This window comes from Neopsephotus bourkii, unplaced genomic scaffold (genome assembly GCF_033783945.1).
Source record: "Neopsephotus bourkii isolate Nb327-2 ecotype Australia unplaced genomic scaffold, CSIRO-AGI_Nbou_v1 NB_998, whole genome shotgun sequence".
NCBI lineage: Eukaryota > Metazoa > Chordata > Aves > Psittaciformes > Psittacidae > Neopsephotus > Neopsephotus bourkii.
This window is the reverse complement of record NW_026901490.1, coordinates 3,574,176-3,592,532: the sequence shown is the minus strand read 5'-3', so window position 1 is coordinate 3,592,532 and position 18,357 is coordinate 3,574,176. Positions and strand designations below refer to the sequence as shown.

The following is an 18,357-nucleotide window of genomic DNA, read 5'->3' as shown; positions in this document are numbered from 1 at the left end:
CACCTTTTGTTCCAAGATGACTGATTTGAGATACTGTGAATGTCTGGATCACACACACACACAAAAAAAAAAAAAAAACAACAACAACAAAAAACTTGGAAAACTGGTCTGCTTGCATCAGAAATTAAATGCCTTTTCTTCAGTGAAGTATAGGAACCCACAACTGAACAGCAGAACCAGCTCAACCAAACACTGTTCTCAGTAGGTACCATGTTACGAAAAGGCTGGTGAAAAGTGATAAATCAGGTCTTTATATAATGGCCTTTCTTTCAGTGAAAATAGAGGTTTGACAAAAAATTAATTTAGAGATTGATCTAACCAAGTGGCTTGGAAGTCTCCCTCTTACCAAACTGGAAAGGGCTATGATATCAGTTCAGGAGTGACCACAAGTATAGAATGTTTTGATAATTAAGGCTTCATATTAAAGCAAATTAGTAGAAAAACTGGATGAGAAAGTCATGCTCTGGTTGGAAAAGAGGAACCAAATCTCTGCATCCAGTGGTAAATATTATAGAGCTGACTGGTATTGTTCTCAAGAATGTGAGGGCTGTCCTATTTTAGAGCTTTTAAATTTCCTCATCTGTTTCATTTCTCCTCTGCATCTTAATCATCAAACAGGCCAGTTTTTATATTATCCCATCGATGTAATGCCCATTTTTGAATTGAATTGTTCCAAACAGAATTTAAAATAAAAATAAAAAAAGTCAGAGCGTACAATAAATTACTGTCACATAGTGAAAAGAGAAAGTGTGCTTATGTAAAAACTTCCCACCTGTTTAATTGAATAGAATTATCTGTTAAAAGAATCACTCCTGTGCAAGCTGCATCCAACCTCAGATTCAGTTTGTATAAAAATATATAAATACGCAACTTACTGCACTGTATAAATTTGTTACCTAGGACTGTTCACAAACTTCCTCCCCTCCATAGGCAAACAAACAAAAAAAGTAATACAAATTCTGAAAATAATTAATTCTTTTTGTGTGACCTCCTAAAGTCACTGTGATGTATTTTTGCGGGCTCTTCTTTGGTGGATTCTTAGACCTTTCTGTGATAAATTTGTTGGGAAAGGCAAGTGACAAGCCCTCCAGTCTAAAAAAAAAGGACCCTATGTTTTGAACATTAAGAAGAGGTTTGTAATATACTCCACTTACATAATTAGGCAATATTTTCAATAAAACTTTTATCGACTTACTGAAAGTATTCCTAGATTTACCAAGGTTGCTACATCTTTTGTGCATACTTTTTTCCAGTGGATAAGTTAAGATTAACAAGATATTTGAAAATGAAAAAAAAAAAGGAAAAAAAAAATTAAGAGACATGTGAGTTGTTGCCTCATTGGTGTATTCAAGAACAGCTTCCTGTTGCTTTATCTGATGAAGCAGTTCTCTTTTCAGAAGCAGACATGGGTTACACTACCGATGGCATCATAGTGATTCTGCTCCGTGGTGAAACGTCTGCCTAGGTAAGTCTTCAAAACCCAAGAAGTCAGATAAAGATGTTATTTCCTGGTACAGATTTTGGCCTGGCTCTCTGTTAGTGTGATTTTGGCATACTGCAACAAGAAGAAGGGACACAAAAGGGACTGAACAGATTGCTTTGGGAGAAGGAGTATTTCACTCCCAGCACAAGTGAAACATGAGACAAACGGCAAATGACATCAAACGACTGAATTAGGAAATAACATGCCAGCTTGATTTATGGTTGTAATGGTATTGCATGATCAGAATACTTGTTGCTTAGGAGAAGGGAAAGGATGGAGAAAGACAGTATTTGGGGGTGAGTTTTCAGGATTCTGAATTGTCCTGTCTTCACTGCAAAAAAATGCCTCAAGCCCCACAGGTGGTTCCAGTAGCCATTCTGTTATTGTTCTTTCATATTTTATGGCACTAATAAGATACTCAGCACTATTTATATGAATATACTCAATGCTTAAAACTTAGCAGAAATATAAGCTATGCTAAAAAAGTAGCTTCTTAGAATACCAAGTGTCATGAAAATATTTTGTACAGCATCTTTCTGTATGCAGATCTGAAAACATGATGCACATAAGCATATAGCAAAATATTATTTGCCTACATGGCCTACATCCTAAGAAAACATAGCTTTTATTTTTCTGTTTGCTTATTTCAACAGAATTTTTATGCTGTATGAAACAGTCATAGAACCATAGAATCATAGAATAGTTAGGGTTGGAAAGGACCTTAAGATAATCTAATTCCAACCCCCCTGCCATGGGGTCCATAAGGTCTTATCAAAGCTAGACTGAGAGCTCTTTTAGACCTGTTGAAGTCTCTACAGAATCTTATGGAGACATTTGAGTGAAATTTAGTGTTTCATGAGAAAGCAAATGCATTTAGTGTTGCATTTTAAGCAAATCGTCCATGTTACAGAAAGGCATGTTTCAGATCTCCTAAACTGTGAAGCTTTTCAGAACTGAGTTTTGAGATCTGCTCATGAATAAAAAAGATCCAGCTGTGAAAGGTCCTTGTGCTTGAGGAAATCAGCTTGGCACTATAACTTTTTTGAGAGCACAAAGCATTATCTACTTTGTTGAGATTGCTTTGAGAGGAAAAAGAAATTAAGAAAACCCTATGTCCTTCCATCTCATGGCTGATATACAATAGCACCAGTACAACAGCTACTGCACTAGTTCACACACCATTTTTTTCTTCCCCTGAAGCTTACCTAAAAAGCGAAGTACCTACAAAAACTTAGCACATTATAATGAGTACTGCTTACAGCAATTTGCCCTTTAATGAATTTGAAATAAAGGGTGAAATGTTGCAGATGTTTCCAAAATTAAACTGGTGTTTATTAGCTTAGGAAAGATTTTTATCTAATCTTTTCTGTTAATAACACAAAATCCTTACAGTCTTCTGTCTGTCCCAATTCCCCAAGCTATAGTAGAATTCTGTATTCAGAATTACCTGAAAAATAAAGACTCCTCCATTCTTCCCTTAGAAAGTTTTTTAGAGATAAGAATATGGAATATCATTTTGTATTTGTGTTTCTGAAAGTATAACTTTATGCTTACATTGTTACTTTCAAAATGTCATAAATGGAAAGACCACATGAAGCTCTCTTTGAATCTGAAAAAGATACTGTAGGAATGCATCAATACAAATACAGTATGTAATGAGTACTTGCCTCCAAAAACTTTCCCAAGGTTCCTTTACAGGCTTGTTTGCATACATTACTCAAAGCATGGCATTTGCTAGGCCATTTCTCTGAATCTTCTGTCTGACTGACTTTTGTCAGAGTTCTTGTACAGCAGGTGTTCTGTGGCAAAATGACAGACAGGGACAATGATAATCATTGAATAACGTGGCTAAAAGAAAATATTACTGTTGAGCGGGGTTTTGTTTGGTTGGGTTTGTTGGTGTTTTGTTTCATTTGAAACACATCTGATACTAAAGCCTATAAAATAAGTAACAAGTCTGCAGAATTAGTCATAGTGAGTTTGGTACATGAAAGTCAAATCATTAAATTACATATCAATAAACAGAAATTCCTCAATAGTTTTTTAGAAAAATCCATTAAAAATAAATCAGTAAAAAAAAAAAATCCATTTAAAAATCAGTGGGAAAAAGTATCAAATGTTGTGTTTTAGGAAGGCTGTAAGCCAGTAACATCCTCCTGGGCAAAACCAGCAAGTACACTCAGCAGCTGAGAGAAAACCTGGTAATGCTTCAGATGTTGCATTCAGATAAGGCAAATCATTTTGCATTGCAGTCATCATATTGCAGTTGTAATTATCAGAGAAAACCTAAGGAAAGAGATATGATACAGACCACTTTCCCCTGGTAACTGTGATGAAATGTGTCGTAATTGGGGCAAAACAATGCTTTCTGCTTTGATATTTCTGTGCAAGAAACTGCTGCATGCTCTGTGGTATAATTCATTTGCTGGTTCTTTAACACACTTCAGTATAGGTCACTGAGACATGCCAGTATGACACACTTGTTACTATTATCATTGAAAGCATGTCGTCATATAAGTAGCATCCATGTGTCATCAAAGCTGGGACATTACCTGGGGTATTTCAAATAGCCTCCAGGGCTTCATTCCTAGACACTATTGGTGATACTGGTTAAAGATAAAATTAAAGCTACTGGCTACAGTGACCTGTGAAAAATGGACAGAAAAAAATTGCCAATGTGGCAAATTTCAAGTGATCTCAACTCTGAATCCCATCTTCAGCATCCTGGCCTGCCATTAGCCAATTATATCTTAAGATACTGGTTCCTTAATGCAGATGGCAACAGACCAAAGCAAAGTCTTGTCCCCCCTCCCCCCCCCCAAAAAAGGGGTTTGTTCAGACAAGTGCAGTATGAGGACAAGTGTTCCATCTTACGATCAGTGAGAACAACAGACACAACTTCTAGAAGCAATGAGGTAAAAAGAGAAAGCTGAAGGAAAAATACGGGTGGTATCAAGAAATTGGCATGTTGGTCTGTGAGTACATAGGAGAGAGCTGATAAAGCTAACTTTGAGAGAACCAATTGTAATGAGACAAGTTGGGATCTTGTAAGGATGGTAAGTCTGTAATGTAACAACTTGACTAACAATGGAGAAAGAGGTTGTGGGGGAGGGAGAAGGAATTCCAGTTTCTCAATCACATGACTAGTAGACACTGCCTCATACATTTGCTACATTACACACATGCTTCTGAAAGGGCATGTTTCCCTGTTAGACACGAAGAGACCTGTCTTAGGAAAAGAGATGCTAAAATGTGATTAGAAGAAGAGGTAGGTATTCTATCTTTTACTCATCTGGTCAGTCTGCATATGTTTGCTTTGCTTTTGGTGAGAAGTGGGTCAGCAAAACCCTGAGATCCAATTTGTAGAGCTAGATTTTTTATTCATGATACTTATCTATACTGGTAAGCTTACAATGCCCTATTTACTGTGTGGTTTTACTAAACCACACTGAAAAGCAGACATCTGCAGTTTTAACTAGTTACCATGTAAGTAAAGCTGCTCAATGGACCAGATTGGCAAGTCCTTCTCAAGAATTTTCCTTGTCTTTCAAGCATGTGAATGTATTTTAGCTGTAACTGCGAAAAGTTAGCCAACTTGGTCAAATAAAGCAGTGGCTGGTAACATTAAATATGTGCTTTCTGACTAGTTCTGTCATTGCTCCTTTTTTTCTAAATGCACATTGAAGTTTGGTTTTTTTTGTGGAAAAGGGATCCATGTAATAACCTTTCAACAGAGGCAATAAACCTATTTGGGTTTCTCTGATAAACACACAGACCTACACACATGCATCAAACCAATAATAGGTAGAATTAATATGCCTGCTACATGGGAAGATCCCTGCACCTAAGTTGTCTCCAGTCTGTGCTGTTTCCTATGTGGGAACACTTGTAGGTAGTGCTGTCTTGCAACCTACTTGCTCTACCACCTGTTCACTTACTCTGCTGGCAGTCTAGGTTCAAACCACAGGTAAGTTATTGCAGGCAGTCTCCGAAGCATTATTTTTGTCAGTAGAACTGAACTACAACAAATGTTCCCCATTCTCGAATTCCCTTAACAGATCTTTGGAGAACAGAATCACTGAGCGTCAGAGCTGTGATACAATCAGTGGGTACCAGCTGTCTCATAGTTATGGTTGTACACCTTTTCTTTTTAAAAGGTCAGCTTTGTTAACTGCTTCTAGGGGTAATGCACACAATTCCTCCAGCCCCACTGCTTTAGTCAGGGCTGCCATTTGACTGATATTTACATGCTGAAACTCTCAACACCACAGCCCTAGCAGTGCCTAAGATAACCTTAATCGCTGATGGTTTGGTAACCATATGTGGCAACTGCAATTTTTACAGGAAAGAAGCGTAAATGAAAAATTGCTCTCAGAAAGTCTCCGCCTCGTATGAGTCTGAGTGACACACCAAGAGATTCTCCTGTGCATGCAGGAACCCAGTAGCCTGAGAGGCTTCACTTGAGGGTTTCTGAAACATGGAGCAAGCTTTGCTAGAATAGCACAGTTGATGGCAAGTTCTTGGGGGATCACATACAAAGGAGGAGAGGGAAGCAGGGAAGCATGAGGATGCTCAAGTTAGGAGAGGGATTTGCATAAAAGCCACATGTTCTCTTCTGAGCAGATCCCAACATCTAGTGGTACCTAAATGTGTGTCATTCTGTCCTTGTCTTTGCATTGACTTACAGGGGAAGATGTTAGTTGGGATAAGAAATCTGCCATATTTGTATGGCCAAAACCCTGTCCTGCTCGTCAGAATAGTATTTTATTTGTGGTGCACTTTCTGATCTCTTTCAACTGTCACACAGGAGAGACCTGGAATTGCAGGACCCTACACCTCTGGAAGTGTCTTTACTCATTCTGCTTCTGCTATAGAAGCTTGAATCTAACTCACCTTGATCACTTTAGATATTTGGGTTCCCCTTACTATTTACTCCTAACTAGAAGCATTTAAAAACCTCATACAAACAACAGTTTCTTTCTTCTAAAAAAGACACCCTCCAAGAAGCCCATTAAAAAAAAAAAAAAAAAAGTTGTTATAGCTGATCTTTTTCCTTTTTGGTAACAGAAGGCTGGAATCTTACCAACAAGGTCCTGAAGAACTGATAAACAGATGACCACCCGTCAGACTACACAGGGGTCTTTATTGCATCCAGGCTGGAATTAGCCCAAAGATACTACTCAAAGTGGACAATGAACAACACTGCTGAGTGCCATGATGATCACACCCTGGATAAGTATTTATTTCCACTTGTGTACAGCGTTGTGATGATCATCAGTATTCCTATCAACTGCATAAGCCTCTATGCATCTTGCATTCAGGTGAGGAAGAAGAATGAGTTAGCAGTCTACATCTTCAGCCTATCCCTGGCTGACCTTTTGTACTCTCTAATTCTGCCTATGTGGATTGATTATGCCTGGAATGGAGATAACTGGAGACTCTCTGCCTTGCTTTGTCAGATTTCTGCCTTCCTTATGTATATGAATTTCTACACTGGTACTGCGTTCCTTGCTTGCATCTCTGTTGACAGGTATCTGGCATTAGTTCACCCCCTGAAGCTCCAGCACTTGCGCACAAGAAGATTTTCATTGATTGTCAGCATAATTGTTTGGCTTCTGGAAAGCACCTTCAATTCAGTCATATTGGTATACAAAGAAGTGTTCCATGATCCTTGCAATTTCACTAATCATACATTATGCTATGACAAATACCCCCTGGAATGGTGGCAGGCACAGATAAATTTATTCCGGATATGCTCAGGGTACCTGCTCCCTTTGGTAATCATTGTGTTTTGCTACCATAAAATCTACCAAGTAGTAAGGTCTAATCAAGCCACAATAGATGAAGAGAAGAAAAAAGTAAGGAAACTTATTCTGAATATCACAGTTACTTTTGTTGTTTGCTTTACTCCTTATCATGTTATGTTGTTTATTCGCAGCATCAAAGAACCTTACACCAGTGACCCACAGCTTTTGCAGTTGATGTATAAGGTTTACAGAGTCACACAGGCCTTAACAAGTTTGAATTGTATTGCTGATCCCATTCTTTACTGCTTTGTGAGTGAAACTGCACGAACAGACATACTGAATTTGCTCAGGTGTTGCTTGTGCCTACAAAAGCATGAGGGAGACCAAGTGAAAGATCATGCCCTGTGCAGTTCTGCTATAAAGAGCAGTGAACTGATCATCTCCAGAACTTTCTGTGAAACGGAGTCTGTCACAAAATCCTGAACAAGGAAATTTGCATAATGAAAATAGCAAAGAAAGAAAAATTCTTCCCCAGTTTCTACCTAGGAAATACTCCAAAAATCAATGATACTAATCTAAGTGAAACCAGTAGCTGGAGCTGATAAGAACTTATTATAGGAGCAATGAAATAAATGCAGCATCAACACATATCTTTAAATCAGACCTGGTACATAAATCCATGTTGACAAACAAACGCACAGTCAAAATGACCCTGACACACTGATAAAATTACTTAGGATCTCTCACAAAAATATTTCCTGTCACAGCTTGCTAGCTAGCCCACATGCTGGGCATACACATACTGAGCTGGAGGAAGCTGAAATCCTCTTAACCTAGTAATTTGATTTCAAGTTTTAGTTGAAATCTAAGCTTAGCTGGGAAGGAGCCCCAAAAGGGATTTTATTTATTTATTTTTTTTTTAATCAGTACTGTGATAGAAGTGAATAAAGCACACATAAGTGAAAATCATTCAAATGATTGATAAAGGAGCGTACAGAGGTAGGATGGTAAATGTTCTCTCTAATGTCATGCTGTGATTTATGCTGCTATGGTGGTTCCTGTGTTTCAGTAATTACTTGAGTTCTCCTTCAGCGTACCCCTGCGATTAGCCATTTCTTACAATTGCTTACCTCATGCGGACAGGTAGTTACCTGCTCTTAAGCTTTTCAGCTTTTGTTTTCTTTGGAAAATATATGTTCTAATGTATAACCATATGTTGTGTAGTTTCATTACAATACCAAGTTTCAGACAGTTGAGTATTCATTACTTCAAGTTCCTATAGAAAACCAAATTTTAGACATCAGTGTTTTAACTCAGATTAAATTTTTGCCAATATATTCAAGAAGGAAAGAGAAGGATTGAAAGGTGAGGTTTCACATCTCCACAACATAAAGGATCACCCTTTAATCTTGCTTATTATGACTGAAATCTAGAGCGTGTTTGTGTTTGCAGAGTCAGTAGATCAAGAAGGTTTATACCCATTTTCATAACTGTACATGGAAGCTTTGGCTGGATGTTCCTGGGCTTTCAGTCTGACAGTTCTGAAAAATCAAACACAAACCAGCAAGCAATACTGACAAACCAGCAAAGGACATGAATGTACCAACAAACATTAAGAATGGTGGCTAAAGTACCCACATTTTTAAAAGTTTGAAGTTGGCACAAATAAAAGTACAGCTGTCAGTTCAGGGGCCTGTTAGTTGCACAGGCCCCTGCAACTGCTGTGGGGTTCCCTGGTAGCAGCAGGCACTGAACCCTCTGAAAAGAGTTAAAATACCATGGAAAGTCTGCTTTCTCTCTTCTCTCAACCTTTTCACTTTTGTTCAGCTGCCAGGAAGAATGTTTGGTTATGGCGGTTGCCCATTTTCATAGGGAAATTTTTTTTTCTTGAAAAAGTCCTCCTGTTGCAAGTCCATGTAGCTGAAAGAGTATGAGGATTTTGGCAAGCACTTTTTCAGTACACTTCTAGGTCTGACATTGTACTTGGAGGTTAAGCATAAGGTGGTCACAAGCAATATGGAAATTCTTATGAGAAGATCCTTCTGCCTGTAAATCATAAATTTCTCTATTACAAAGAGCCACTTTCATTGTTTTCATGAATTCATGTTTGTGTCTGTTTATACTTTTGATTAATTTCACATTCTGCAAAGAAACCTTGAGAGGCTGAGGAGGATGGGCTTGTTCATCCTGGAGAAGACTTTGTGGACCTAGTGGCAGCCTTGCAATACCTGCAGGGAGGGTATTGAGAAGAAGGAACCAATCTTTTCAGAAGAGTGCATAGCAGGAGGACAATAAGTCATGTGCATAACTTGAGGCAAGAAGGGTCAGAGTTGATGTAAGGAAAAACTTTTGAACTACAATGACTGACAAGCAGTGGAGCAGGTTGCACTATGATGTTCTACATGCTCCATCCTGACAGGTTTTCCAGACTGAGCTGAACAAAGCCCTGAGCAACATGGTCTGGCCTCATAGCTGACCTTCTTTGCGCACAAGGTTGGACTAGAGACTTCCTGAAGTGCCTTCCAACCTGAATTGTCATCGGTCCTATAGACTGTGTATGTCAGTATTCTGGCTGTTGCTTCCTCTCTAAAAAACTATGTTCCATTCTTTTCTTTGTTTCCATTTGCTGGATTTTCATAGAATCATAGAATAGTTAGGGTTGGAAAGGACTTTAAGATCATCAAGTTCCAACCCCCATGCCATGGGCAGGGACACCTCGCTCTAAACTATATCACCCAAGGCCACGTCCAACCTGGCCTTGAGCACTGGCAGGGATGGAGCATTCACAACCTCCCTGGGCAACCTATTCCAGTGCCTCACCACCCTCACAGTAAAGAATTTCCTCCTTATATCCAATCTAAACTTCCCCCATTTAAGTTTTAACCCATTACCCCTTCTCCTATCACTACAGTCCCTAATGAAGAGTTCCTCCCCAGCATCCCTATAGGTCCCCTTCAGATACTGGAAGGCTGCTATGAGGTCTCCACGCAGCCTTCTCTTCTCCAGGCTGAACAGCCCCAACTTTCTCAGCCTATCTTCATATGGGAGGTGCTCCAGTCCCCTGATCATTCTTGTGGCCCTCCTCTGGACTTGTTCCAACAGTTCCATGTCCTTTTTATGTTGAGGACACCAGAACTACACACAATACTCCAGGTGAGGTCTCATGAGAGCAGAGTAGAGGGGCAGCATCACCTCCTTCGGCCTGCTGGTCACACTGCTTTTGATGCAGCCCAGGGTACGGTTGGCTTTCTGGGCTGCAAGCGCACACTGAAGCTGGCTCATGTTCATTTTCTCATCGACCAGCACCCCCAAGTCCTTCTCCGCAGGGCTGCTCTGAATCTCTTCTCTGCTCAGCCTGTAGCTGTGCCTGGGATTGCTCCAACCCAGCTGCAGGACCTTGCACTTGGCATGGTTAAACTTCATGAGGTTGACATCAGCCCACCTCACAAGCATGTCAAGGTCCCTCTGGATGGCATTCCTTCCCTCCAGTGTATCAACCGAACCACACAGCTTGGTGTCATTGGCAAACTTGCTGAAGGCGCACTCAATCCCACTGTCCATGTCAGCGACGAAGATGTTAAACAAGACCGGTCCCAACACCGATCCCCGAGGGACACCACTCGTAACTGGTCTCCAGCCGGACATTGAGCCACTGACCACAACTTTTTGTGTGCGGCCATCCAGACAGTTCTTTATCCACCGAGTGGACCATTCATCAAATTGTTGTCTCTCCAATTTAGAGACAAGGATGTCGTGTGGGACAGTGTCGAACACTTTACACAAATCCAGGTAGATGACATCAACTGCTCTTTTTTGTTTTGATGTGAGGGGTTTTTTTTCTGTAATACTTTCTTATATGTTATGAAGGAAAAAGTATGCAAGCAGCAGTGCAAGTTATTTCACCACAGATTTCCTGTGCTTATGTATTGTCTATGTATTTTGCAACAGAGTGTGAAATTTCACTGCAGCACTGGAAAAAAAAAAAAATAAAAGCAGAACCAAGCTTCACTGTAACTTCATGGAAAAAATAACTCAGTGGTTCATTTCTTGACCTTCCAGAAGCCAGAAAGTTTGGAAAGCTAATTCTATTGAGGCTTTTCATTTATTTTGAATAAAGAATAATGCAAACTAAAACGAAGTAACAAAACTGAGCCAAATTTTGTTTGCTCTGCAAGGGACAGGGAGCCAGGCAGGCTGGGCAACATCCTGAGGAGCCACAGAGTCCCACAGCACACAGAGCAGATCCATCCATGGTAACCAGCATTGGGCAACAGCTCTGTGATCACCAGACAAATCTGTAATAACAAGGCACACCTGAGGTCAAGCTGGGAGGCCATGGCAGGAAGGCATGGTCAGGATCAGCAAAGTGCAAGGCTGGTCTTGTCTGTACCATGTGAGCCCTGATATCTGCACAGGCAGCTAAACCCGAAAGAGGCAGGAGAAGAGACCACAGACTCTGGTAAACACAGGGCCCTGACCCTGTGAAAAGAGCTTCATTTCCACAAAATTTATACTTTTTAATATTCCACGCATGCTTGTGAAAGCCATAGCTTGGACCAGCTTACTTCAGTCTGTTTGGATATTTTTCATAGCATCATTTCCTTTAGTACCTCCCTGCATTGCTGGAAATTCGCATCAAGGTAAAGGAAGATTATGACAATGAAGGCCTATAGGCTGGGCTTCCTGAGAAACCTCAGGTAAGTTCAGGGTCCTATCACTTTATGAGAACAAAATGTAGGTACCTGATCGCTTAAATTGTTCTGAGATTTACTGAAGTGTTCAAGTCATAGTCCTCTGGAGAAAAGAGGAAATTTAGATGCAAACACTACAGTGTCCTATAGTACAATCATTTGTGTGTTTACCTCATCATTCTTACATACCTAATAATGTACACTTTTTCTTTTTTCAGTCCCTCTCCGAATTTGTTTGTTCCAGCTGGACCAAAACATCCTGCCATGTTAAAAAAAATATCTGTATTCTTTTTAACTTTTCAGGTTACCAGACAGGCACTTTTCACTATGCAGAAATGGCTTCATCCAGGCTCCAGTCCACAATGTGTATTATTGTTTTTGAATATTACACTTAGAATTCCTCATGGCTCTGCAGGGAAAAAAAACAGGTGCAAGTCCAAAGGAACACTTCCCAAAGCAAGGACATTCCTTACAGAAACAAGTTTATAAAATCCAAATATTTCTTTATTGGCAAGAAGAAATGCATGCATTTAAATTCCACTTTTCTCACAGACAATGCCTAAAAGCATTAATGTATGTATGCCCTCGGTGAGTCACTGTATTTCCTATCTCAATTCCTGATCTGTACAATAAGAATATGGATAATTAAAAGGGCTGTGATGGTGATTTAGTTAATATCCACAGCATATGAAATATCAGTGCCAAATGGTTTTGTCAGCATAATAAAGGAGAGGTGAATTTATATGTCAATAATTCCCTTAAAGCAGAATCCATCTGCCAAAAATGCAGCAGAGCTATAGCTTAGCTTGTAAGTTGGGAGTTTTTCAGTGAACAGTGATGATCTAGCAGGTGGAATTTCAGACTTCATTTAATATGTTTTTCCCAGAATCTTAGCCACAACCTGCATCAGTGCCATCATGATGCATATCATTATTCTTTTCTGATGCAACTACGTATCAGCTTTGCTTTTTTAATGTCAATGGGGTCATGACTCACATGGTTGTAGGCTGACAGAGACTCTTGCCTAGCCTTTTCCTTTTTTTTGAGTCTCTAACAGTTGTAACTTCAGAGCCCCTAAGATGAAGGGAAGTGTGAATTTGAGTTATAAGAAACATATTCCACTTCCTGTTTCCATTCACAGAGAATGACACTACTAAAATAATTCTTGTAAGTCTAGCAACAGTCTAATAGCGACAGCTTAATACCAGTAAAGGGAGCATAAGGGCATATTTTAGACACTGTCATATTACTTAAGAGTTTCATCACTGTTATCATCAGTCTAGATCTCTATTCTAAGGTGGTAAAAGAGCAAACTGTTCATTTTTCCCATGCCTCCACACAGCACAGAGTGAGAACATGGGCAGGTTAGGGCACTTGGGACCAGCATGATCACAATTGCAGAAGATCTGCTTGCACAGACCGAGCTCAGCAGGAGCCAGGGGCAGCTGCTGCACCTACAGGCCAGTGCTGTCAATTGCCAGGGCATGAGACAGCAGCTCTTCATGGTCCCAGAGCCCTGCAAGATGGCAGCTTACCCCTGCCTAAAGCTCTCTGTTCCACTGCACCTGCAGGGACCCCAGCAGCACTGATCCAAGGCAGCATCTGAGAAGTGATGCTCTGGTGCTTATAAGGGGAAAGGGAATGAAACACCTTGTGCATCACATAAAGGTTTTTCTTTTACTGCTGCACCACAATGGCCGTGTTACGGATAAACTGCAAAGCCTAAGCTGGCATAGGGAGGCTTTGGCTGCTCAGAAATGAATTTAAAGTAACCAAGCTATTTCACCTAAATCTTGTAATATCCTAGAAAGCAATAAGGTCTGTTCTGGACTAGGGCCTTAGGAAACAAACTAACAACAAGCAAAAAAACCACCCCAAACAGGAAACAGAAAAGTGTGTATCAAATGAAAGGTAAAGCCTGATCCAGGTGAATTTCAAAGACATTGCCTACGACACCATGAGATCCTCTTCTGTGCCAACACAAAGGCACTGACAGCAGGGTATATCATCTACAGTCTCTATCCAGCCTATGTACAGCAGAGCAAGAATGCACATCCCATGGCATCTCTCACTGAACATCAGAGTGTACACGTATATCGTAATCACATCACTAATGGGGAGTGGGAATGCTAAAACAGTGGAGGTGTGAAACACCTGTGGGGAAAAAAAAAAAAAAGGTGGAAAAATAGGTCAATTCCTTTTTTGTTCTGTTTCTGAAATTAACTTTGACTATTTTTGTGACTATGTGGCACATTGCTTTTCAGATGAGATACTGGAGTTAATTTAGACAATGACTTTCACAAGCTTTTCCCAAGAGCTGGTCCTAATATCACCAAATCTGTGCTGTATTCCATGCCAGCTGAAGCTTTGTTTTTGAATTCTTGTGGAAACTTGACCTTGTCATTTCTCACTGTTTAAAAGCTTCTTCCCTTTAACATCAGATGTGCAAAGTAATGTCTGCTTTTCCAACCCCGAATGAAGAACTACACCCAGGAGTAATCTTGCTTCAAATTTCTAGCATTTTAGCACAGTTTGTGTCTTGATCCCAGCCCTATCTTAGAATTATACTGTGCTACTGGAAAAAATTGTTGCCTCAGTTGCCTTCATCTGATAGCTGGTACTGTAGCAGATGTCATGGCAAGTGCTAAATCCAGAAAGCTACAGTTAAAGGGGAGGTTCATACATTGTCTTCTGTTTCAAATACTTAATTATGCACATGAGGAAACACTGTGAGGAAAATGCAGTTAGTTCATCTTGTAAATGCAGCATGGGCAGAATCCCTCAGGCTCACATCCTTAAATGGAATGAACTGATGAGACTGAGGCATGACTGATGAGATTGTCTCTTCTGGGTTGCAGAAATTAGCAGCTTCATTCCAGTGGACACAAGGTAGGGTTGGAAAAGAGAGCTCCAGTGAAAATGCATCCTCCCCTTGTTTTTCCCTGAACAGACTACTTCTGGATGCCAGATGAAAAACTGAGACAAAGCAGTCCACCTCAGGTCACAGCAGGCTCCACAGCTATTACAGTCTCTTCCATTTCAGCTTTCCACAGTCCATCCAGACACACAACAGATGATTACTAGATGTGAGATTGTGCAGCCAATTGCCTCAGGACACAGCCCCATTGTTTTCCCTTCCCTTCCCTTGACACCTCATTGTTCCTATTAGTATCCTAGTTTGAGCCACCAGATCTCAAGCATGACATCTCTAGGGTGTCACAAAGTGGGCTGGCTTATGGCAACTCACCTTCTGAGGTATCATTTCACATTAGGAGACCCAGGGACTGCTGAGGAAGAACGAAGGTAAGAAGCTGTGACTCTTAGAGGGCAAGAGGAATTCTATTGCAAATATCTATGAAGCAATTCCTGAGGTTTTCAGAATGAGGGAATGAGCACATGGCTTCACCCATCATCTTTGCTTATCCTCATGGACTGCAGCACAATAAATAATCCTCAGCAAAGTTTTCTGCTGCTTCTGACAATACAGTGCAGCAAAAAAAAAAAAAAAACCCTAAAAAAAAAAAACCAAAAAAACAAAAAAAACAGAAAAACTCAAACTATCAGTGACTGCTGATACATTCATGGCAACCCCATGCAGGCAGAAGTGAGCTCTCCTTGGCATGCAGAGAATGAGCCGTGTCACTGGCAGCTTAGTTAGTGCATGTGAACTGAGATGTACAGGAAAACAATATTGCATTTGCATTTGTTACAGTTAGTGACAGAAATATGTGAAATATAGGGTGTAATTTTTTGGACACCTGTTTTGACATGACCAGTGCCAGTCTTCCTTCCTCAACCATATGGCTGTTGCTGCAATGCACAGTGTTTGAAGCCAGCCTACATATCACTATGGAATCTCATAATATAGCAGAAGTAGTAAGATACTACAGAGTATTCTGAAGGCATTGCCAATGACTCAACATTTAACCTCTCATTGAAATTTCAAGCCGGTTGTAACTCCCCATGTTCTGTTTAAGTAGCACATTTTGTCACTATCTAGTGTTCACACTTAGAGCATAATTTGTCTTTATAGAAAGGAAGAAATAAAGGTAGGCAGTAGCATTTAGCAGTTTAAAATTAACTCCTTTTGGAAAGGAAAAAATTCAGTCACAAAGTGGTTTTAGATCCCTGTTACATCACTTTAGATAAGCCCGGCAAATGCAGTTTCAAAAAGGCCTAGAGATATTTATCATAATTGAACACCGCAAATCCGTCTCTATCAAGAGAGGTCAAGGGAAATAACTTTATTTGAAGGAAAATAAAATCCACAACAACAAAAAAAAAAAACACCTGTTCTTCCTGTAGCACTTTTTTACTCTTGATTTCTACAGATTTTTTTAATGTGGTTATTTGAAAATCACAGCTTTTGTACCCAGAGGTTCTTACATATTTTCCTTACCTTTTCTTGTGTTTTATGTTTAGCACTGCACGAAAGAGTCTTGACGACATGAATTTTAAGTGCCTAAATGTAGGAGAGGGAAAAAAAGAATCCAAAATCTAGTATGTTTTAAATGTCATCATTTTTTTAATCAAATCTTCACGGTCATTTGCTCTATGTTTTTATAAAGCTTAATGTTCAGTTAACTGTAACAGGAAGCAACCCACAAAGGGTGCCAGGGTAGAAACACTGGAAAAGTTTAAAGTTCAAGAATGTTTTGGTAGGTATGGAAAGTTTTACAGACTACAGATGCCTGTTCAATCACTCAGGTCAAGCCAAAGGAACCTGCAAAATGATTTAGCTAGAAGCCTTTGCAAAAATTGCAAACTTGGTACAGGTATGTTTATCTTTTATTTGTTGCGCATTCATTTTAATTCGTTACAAACATATTACAAGTGAAACCACTTCTGTGGCTTTTAGCCAACTATACAATCTACTTGCTATTGACAATTCATTCAGAGAAACCAGGACCAAGACATCTGAGACCTTTTGAAGCACTACTTATGGAGGAGGCATAAGACACCCAGTACAGACTTTAAATCTGGCTCTTTACTCAATACCCCTGTAAATACACTGCAAAGACATTAAAATAAGCACCATCATGATTACAGTGGGAAGTGGTAGGAGTCCCTATGCTTGGATACAAATTGTATTCTGGAAAATGCCTGCTTTCCTGTCACCTCAGCAAATTGTACCTTCAATGTATGATTTGCTCTTGCAAAGTATTAGGCACCATTTTCACTCAAAGAAATGCAGCAAAATATTGCATAGAGACAATTATCTCAGTTGTGTTTACAGCAGACTTGTGTGAAATGAGTGAGCTGAGAGATTATCTTCGCTAGGTGGCGATTTTGGTCTCTCCAGACAGGTTTTATAGACGAGCAGAAAAAAAAGAATCCTAGTTTAGAGATGCATTTCTTATACAGAAGAAAAGGGAGTCTGGGAACAGAGCTGACCGCTGCACCTCGAGTTCCTGTGAAGCTAGGGTGAGCTGTGGTGATCCTTTCAGCCTCTGCAAGCTGTCAGGCCATGAATCATCAAACCCAGGAGCATGAAACAAAAGGCCTAACACCAACACCTGTATAGGGTTTTTTTAGCCTGGTTTTATTAGCAGCTGATTTGTTCTTGCTTTTCTTTGTAATAACTTTTTTGTTCAATTGTGTCTCCTTTCTTCCCAGTATTTATTCCAGTATAAATATGTACATACATTCACAAGCAACATCCATCTACATTACTAAACAAAGCAGGCTTTTCCAGCCTCTAGCCTGATAAGCCCCCGATTCCCAAATTCATCCCACTAGCCTTTTATTGTAGTGTCCTAGCCAAGCTCTCTTCTTGGGACTGGCACCAGTTCCAGCATACCACCAATGCTCACTCAGAGCTGCTATAAAGCTCTCCTGTGTCTGCTAAAACACCCCATTTGATATGTCACGCCAGCACATGTATGACACATTTCACCAGCAGTTCAAACTCATCCTGCGGTCAGTCAGCTCCTCTCCTTGGACATTTATAACAGATGGGTTCTCAAGGCTACAGCTCTCTTACTGTCAGCCTCCAAATCCATCAGAATATATTTTACACTGCTGAACAACACCACTGCTGCCACCACACCCTGCAAAGACGTTCATGCTTTACCTTTTCATTTCTTTGCAGACATTCCTTTCCCAGAAGTACAATAAAACATTTTCATCTTCACGCTTTCTCAATGATGAGACCTTTCACCTCCTGCATTAGAGTCATGTTCCTCCACATCACTTCTTAAACTCTGCAGTATCCAACTTCACTCTCAACATTCCCCCTGCCTTCTTCCCTCAGCTTTTATTGCTGTGTATGATGTCACAGAGTTCGGGATATCCACTGGGTCAGCTGGGGTTGGCTGTCGGGGCTGTGTCCACTCCTAACTCCTTGTTCACCCTCAGCCTGCTCACTGGTGGGGTGGTTTGAGAGGCAGAAAAGGCCTTGACTCTGTAAGCCCTACTCAGCAGTTCCATCCCTGTG

The 18,357-nt window shown here is 40.2% G+C and overlaps 1 protein-coding gene and 1 long non-coding RNA gene across 2 annotated transcripts; one reads left to right on the top strand and one right to left on the bottom strand.

Annotated features, from left to right (window-relative positions):
* Positions 1-1,418: 1,418 nt before the first annotated feature.
* Positions 1,419-18,136, bottom strand: LOC133215766 (uncharacterized). The gene is made up of 3 exons (XR_009726490.1): positions 17,995-18,136; positions 12,111-12,330; positions 1,419-1,555 (listed from the first exon to the last, which is right to left on the bottom strand). It is a non-coding gene; the product is annotated as an uncharacterized LOC133215766 (long non-coding RNA).
* GPR65 (G protein-coupled receptor 65) lies at positions 6,554-9,859 on the top strand. The gene has a single exon (XM_061359988.1). The coding sequence runs from the start codon at positions 6,676-6,678 to the stop codon at positions 7,711-7,713; it is 1,038 nt and encodes a 345-aa protein (XP_061215972.1). The 5' UTR covers positions 6,554-6,675; the 3' UTR covers positions 7,714-9,859.
* Positions 18,137-18,357: the final 221 nt, after the last annotated feature.

Coding starts and splice junctions, on each gene's coding strand:
- GPR65 (XM_061359988.1), top strand. CDS start 6,676: ATGAACAACACTGCTGAGTGCCATGATGATCACACCCTGGATAAGTAT.